The 6,769-nt window shown below is 40.2% G+C and overlaps 1 protein-coding gene across 1 annotated transcript in view; it reads right to left on the reverse strand.

Moving 5' to 3' along the window:
* The window catches only part of ARID2 (AT rich interactive domain 2 (ARID, RFX-like)), a 110,782-nt gene extending 104,771 nt beyond the window's left edge, over positions 1-6,011 (reverse strand). The window contains exons 1-3 of the mRNA XM_009327599.1: positions 5,899-6,011; positions 5,645-5,738; positions 4,422-4,519 (exon numbers count right to left, since the gene is read on the reverse strand). Coding sequence (XP_009325874.1) covers positions 4,422-4,519; positions 5,645-5,738; positions 5,899-5,990 — 284 coding nt within the window. The 5' untranslated portion in view covers positions 5,991-6,011. The remainder of the gene's footprint in view (positions 1-4,421; positions 4,520-5,644; positions 5,739-5,898) is intronic.
* Positions 6,012-6,769: the final 758 nt, after the last annotated feature.

Below are 6,769 nucleotides of genomic sequence, written 5' to 3' on the forward strand. Positions count from 1 at the left end.
ATATTACTACAGCTACAACTTTCTCTTCATCCACTGGGGCCTTGAACCTGCAATCAGATCTGGCAAGCAAGCCAGTCCTGTACTTCTCCATACTCACTGATCTGTGTGCAGATGCTGTTGCAGTATCAGATCCTAATTTTAAACACTGAGCAAGAATAACAAAGAAAACTCTTTTAAAGTAATTTTGCTTGGAAAATTCCAGGCTGCTTATTATTGTTTCCCTAACATTTCTTTCATTATTTTACTAGGAACGGAATCCCTTAAATTTATCTAGTTCTTCAGCTCATGCTCCCCCCCCCCCTTTTTTGTTAAAGAAATCAGTACTATTATTCAATTTCTTAGTGGCATATTTAAGATCAAATGACTTATAAATATCTTCAAATCTTTCAAGAACCCCCTCTACTTACTGTCAATAACTATTTCATATGGTCTTGATTTTTAACTGCTCACACTTTTTCATTCTACTATATATGGAATTTCAGGAAATTCAGCATAATGGCTTGTCTTTATAATAACTTTATGCAACTTCTCATTTATGAACTGACCTCTCTCCTCTCTACTTCACTTCCCCTTACGTCCCCAATATTTACAACAGCAAATTCTTATTCACCTTTAACTAGTATTTACTAATTTCTGCTGCCTTTACCAGAAGCTTACAATTCACACCTGCTTCCCACCTTTCAGAAATTCTCTGCAGAACTGAGACTTAAACTTATTTTACCTTACACTTAGTCCTTTCACATCATTTCTCTTAATGCAGATAAATACCTTTTAAAAGCAAACTGATTTTTAATTTGGTTAGGCATACTTCATTTGCACGTTTAGTTTACAAGGTCTCTCACTCCCCAAGAATAGATGAAGACCCACAACAGAAATAAATGTATCGCTTACGCTCACATGAAAACCAATAGAACCTTATACTAACCTATGAGGTCACATCAGCCCAATTCTTTGTAGGATTGTAACCTGATCAACCATTAACATAAAAAACAGGCTATATTTCATGTTAACTTTCTTTTCACCTACTGTATGTTTACCAACTGACAAAAACGTAAAAGCATGCCACATTACTGATGTTTACATTTATTACCCCATATTAAAATATTTTCATTAACATTATAAAAAAATCTTTAGAGAAGCATTTAGAAAATGTTTTACTAATTCACCTCAATTGAGATGAAACATCCAATTTGCACTACATCCAAGGGAATTACACTCTCTGATGCTGTAGAGACTTACAGAACTACATTAACAAGTACAGTCTATCAATGGTTATCGGCACTGTGGCTTTTGACTGCTCACTAAGAACCACAGTGCATAAATTACTTCACCTGTCAGACAGCTCAAAGCAACACAGGCACAAAGTTTGAATGGTTCAGACTTATTATAACTAACTTTTTCCAGTGAGAGAAAAGAGAGGGTAGTGCAAGGGAGAAGGGATAGATAGGATTGTCCATCATGTATTCAAGTGTCACCTATCATAAAGCCTATCAGAATTATATCAGAAGTTTAAACAATTCACATCTTTAATGAAGTGTAACATACATTCCCAAAGACACCCAGCAAAATTCCACAACAGTCAAAATGAAAAAGTTATTTAAACAAAAAAGACACACCTCACAACTGCCTAGAAAAACCATAACCCGATGACGGTTTTGCAAAACATTCGGTTTGATCAAGCCAACAGGACCACTGACGTCACACAAATAATTCAACTTTCTAAATTATTTACACAGTAATTTTAAGTCAAAATGACAGCATTATTAGAGATAACACAGCAAAACGAGCAAGTGGTCCATGTAGCTTGAGATTTTATCTCAGCGAACATGGTATGCCAGATGTTTCATAGAAAGAAGCAACCTTCATCACAAACCATCACAAATCCAAACCTGCAAATGTATTCATGTAGGTGCACACCACTGAATCCCTCTGAATTCAACAGGGTCCCATCTGCCATGCAGTTCCCTCACTTTACAGGACACACAACATACGATTGGATAAAAACGTATATAAAAGTTGATAGGCCTCAATTTGTTTGGCTTTGTTTGCAAAGTCATTACAATAGTGAGGCCAAGATTATAGTCATACTTGAGACTCAAGAGGAACATTTTTTTTTCCAAGGGTAATTGCTCAGCAGTTCATGAAAATCTAGCCCCATAAGAAACCTCAGGTTATGTTCTTCAACACAGATAAACAAGACCCTTTTTACAAATTTATCATTAGAGCATTTTTTTCTTTTCCTATAACCAAATCCCCCCCCTAAACCTTCTAGGTTAAAGCTAAACGAACATTAACCTAGCAGAGATACATGTGTATATACTGTCTTATTACTGCACACGTAAGGAGGTGAACTCAGCTGGGAAACAGTTCACATCAAACTTAGATTATGTGAGAAGCAACAGTGACTAAAGCAGTAATTTAGAAAAAACAAACAAACAAAAAAAAACCCAAAAAACAAAACAACCACTAAAAACCAATCCATCCCAAAACCAACAACCTTGACAGTTCATTTCAGAATGGTCTAAGTAAATCACAGAAATTATGATAAAACAGACATTTTTAAAGATTCTTCATTTTAACTGCTTATCAACTTTTTTCTAAATTCCAAATAAATAACCTTTGTTATTTGTATGTAATCATTTATACATATTTTCAGCAACTGTATTTTAAACGATGTCAATACCAGCATGCTAATAATAAAAATAACATTTTTGCATGTCTGATTCTAAATTAAAAAGTAGTATCTTATTAAAAATTAATAGTCATTAGAAGGCTAAATTAACATTAATTGTGTTAACTGTCACAGCATGTAAATGCCTTGAAAATACAGATGAAAACATAAATGACATACAACCTTGTACTGCAAAAAGTTAGGCCATTCAAACACTTATAAAATATGGAAATAAAAAGGAAAGGGTAAAAACCAAAAAAACTATCATTTTGCAAATTATACGTAAAATCCAGTCAAGTAATAGACTACATGGTCCAACAGAAAAACTCAAAAAGCAAAAAACTGCTTTCTATGATCCGACAAATCTTCAGCAACACTATCTCAATACTATGTAGTAGAGGAGGAGAAAAGAAAAGAAAAAAACAAAAACAAAAACCCAACCAAACAGAGAAGGACATCCTAAAGTGAGCTTCCCACTTCACTCCTAGGCCTGCTAGCAATCATAAACTTTGCTACAGCTATTAACAATGGTAATTTCTTTTCTTAGTCTGGATCTTAAAGCAATCATATGTCACCACCAAAAAAAGAAAAATTCAGTAACTACAGATATCTGACTAAGGTTTTCCAGACATCATTGTAACTCAATAACTGCTCCACTGTGCTATGAACTCTACAGCTTCAAGCTGGAAGTCAATCTAGGACAACCAATAGAAAGTGCACCTGTACAATTACTGCATTTCCTAATTCAGAAGGCCAAACTAGAGACAGATAAAGCTTGTGTGTACTCAGATCACCAAAACAAAAGTCCATAAAGCCCATACATCTTTTGTACATATTGCACATCTATATTATCATTAATTGCAATGAAAAATATCATTTATACAATTCAAAAACAGAAAATTACATTCCTTAACCAACATACATAAAACTTTATTCTAAATGAAATATAAATATATATATTGTCTATATATAGCACCTAAAACCACTATACACACAATAATTTAAAAATCTTTCACACAAAGAATAATCACCAAAAGTTAACAAAAAATATTTTTTCTAAAAAAGTCACCTAGTAACTGAACAGTACCACCAGTAATTTAAAATATTCAATATGAACTCCATGCTACATTAAAAAATAATCTGATCACAAAAAATAACCTGTATCATTTCAAGGAATGTAATCTTATTTTTGAAAACTGCAGAAATCTACTATTTTTCAAGTAATAGAAAAAATATTTAGCTCTTTGTACTCTAAAATAAAAAATAATGTATGCTGCTAGTAACTGATAACAATATAATTTGTCCAAAGCAGTCTACCTTCCTGCAGATGCATTTTCATTCAATGTCTGACCCCACTGAGCAGTAAACAAGTTTACGTATATCAACACATTTCAGTGCTCCAAAAATTAAGCTAAGTTTCTGTAACTACAATAACCTGATCTCTTAATAACAGTCCTTTAGTACTGTCATTCTAAAACAATCCATAAAAATAGCTCTGACATATATTGTTTATATACTTGGGATCCCTTCAAAGTTTAAGGCTTGCAGATGTAAAATACAAATAAAATAACTACAAAACAGAATTACCTTTAACTGATCACTGCACTAGACCAGTAAGGAATTACAAGTTCTTTCTGCTTTATTTTATAGCATTTTTAAAGAGTAGGGATATTTTTATTATTGCACACACTGAAAACCAAATATAATCCCACACTCAAAAATACTACTGCAACAGCTTGATAGCACTCACCGCAGGTAATACTGTTTTAAAGCGAAGGCAGCGTTAGAACAACTTCTGGGAAAGTTAAACTCCTCTACAATTTCTCCCCACTGATTCTTCTCTGATACCTGTCAAAAACAACACACAGGCCGAGATACACAACGTACACATAAACATGTCGTTGACGGCGAACATCACAAAGAAACACAAGCTGCCATGAAGCAAATAGATAAATATATAAAAAGAAATAAACACAAATGTATATGGGATTTAGGACTATATATTTTACAGACAGTCGGTAGCATTTCCCCTTCGGGAATAATCCCGCTTCTCACCGGTATTTTACTTTATTTATTTTTTAATGCATACATTATTTTTTTCGGGGGGGACGGGGGGGACGGCCGGAGGGTTTGTATTGTTTTGGGGTTTGTTTGTTTTTGTTTTTACTGCCTGGACAATAACCAATCGGGAGTCCCTCTGTCGCCCCCTTTTAAATCCTAACGCGGTCCGTTAAAAACCCAAAGAAGTTTAAAATAATGCAGGGAAGTCTTGGCGGGGGCGCCCCCTGGCCTCCGGGGCGCGGGGGCGCCGTCCCGGGGGGTCCCCCCAAGACAGATCCACAGACACAGAGAGGCCTTTCTTTTGAGGCCTACATTTCTGTCCCTAGCCTTGAAGCCTAAAGATGGCTATTTGATTACACACCGTCTTGGGTGCCCCTTTTGTTATTTTTCTCCGGGAAGGGCTCGGAGGGCAGCGCCCGGCCCCCCCCCGGCTGCGAGGATCGTTTCCTAGCCCATGCTCCGTGCCGATTATCGATGTTAAACATGCCCGCTAATTTTGAGTTGCACTAAAACTGCACTCAGACTCTCTCCTCTCTGTCTCTCCCTCTGTGAGAGAGAGACACACAGAGCTGCCACCACAAGCGAAAGAAACTGCCTCTCGCCGACCGAGGCTCTCTGCTCCCTCCTCGCCTTCTCTCGGGGAAGGGGGGCAGGGGCGAGGGGCTCCGGTGGAGGAGGCACGGGCGGGGTGTGCGCTGTACCCCCGGATCCCCCTTCATCGCTCCACCGACAAGGCCAAGCCACCAACCTGCCTGTCTGCTCGCTTCCTTCTTCCACCCCCCACCTTCTCTAACCGGCTTTAAATAGGACGGTTCCCGGCCACCCCGGCTCCCCCCGCCGCCCCCGGGGGTCAGAGGAGACTTTTGGGAAGAGGTTAGTCAGAGGGAAACCCAAATTAAAACTTCCACTCACCTTCCCAAATCCGCCTAAAGTGGTGACTCTGGTGTAGAGAGCGTGAAGATCCAGCTCCTTCCCACCCACCACGGGGATCTTCTTAAAAGGAGACCTGCCAAAGGAGATACACACAAAACACCACAACTTGTCAGCTCTGCCCCCTTTTCTCCCCTCGCTAGGGCTGCCGTGTCCTTCAGGGAAGGGGCTGGAAGTTGGATCTGGTCGGTTTAAAAGCCTCCCCCCCTCCCGTTCCATCTCCCCATTTTCCTCACCCTCTGCTGTGGTGAAACTGCCGCAGCTCGTCCAGGAAAGCGAGTCCCTTTCTCCGCTGGTCTGCGTGGTTTTTACCCGTCGAATTTGCCATTTTTGTATTAAAAAAGGTTCTCGTAAAAAAAAAATCCAATTTAAAAAAAAAAACGGCCGACAACAACAACAACAATCCCCGGCTCCTCCTTGTCTTTAAGAGACCCAGGTGCCCGTGCTCGGCCGGGGATCAGCCATGGAGAGGGGCTTGTTTAAAAAAAAGTTTAAAAGGAATAAGGGAGCCCAGAGAGTGTGGTAATTGCGAGTCCTGTCTCCACACAACACACAGGCAAAGAGACAGGGAGGGAGAGGGGCACCTCTCAGTAATTCCTCCTCCCGCTGCTGCTGCCTCTCTCAGCACCACAAACCCAACCGATCCAGCCTGCACATGAGACTCAACATGGTGCTGCTGGATCACACAATGAATTGGGTTACTGTTGTGGTGGGGTGGGGGGGGAGCCGGAGTGAGGTATTGACAGTGTGTGTGTGTGTTACAGCCGCGGCTCCATGCGATCTCCCTCTCCCTCGCTCGCTCCCTCGCTCGCTCTCTCACACACACACACTGTACAGCTACGGCCGCGGTTCTCTCTCAGACAAAAAGATCTGAGGCCGCCGTGCTTCTGCCTGGACGAGAGCGCAACACAGCGGACCCCGGAGGCCGGTCCCGGTACTGCAGAAGGCAGCTCTAAAGGCAAAAGCCAGCACAGCCCCAGCAAGCAGTTCCTGGCGGGGAACAATAGGCTCCTCTCGCCGCTAAGGGCTCATCTGCAATGTGCCGCAAACTTCACACAAAGCCGGGCGGAAAGAGGCGAGGGAGAAGGAGAAGAGGGGAGGAAAAAA

This window comes from Pygoscelis adeliae, unplaced genomic scaffold, assembly GCF_000699105.1.
Source record: "Pygoscelis adeliae isolate BGI_AS28 unplaced genomic scaffold, ASM69910v1 Scaffold113, whole genome shotgun sequence".
NCBI lineage: Eukaryota > Metazoa > Chordata > Aves > Sphenisciformes > Spheniscidae > Pygoscelis > Pygoscelis adeliae.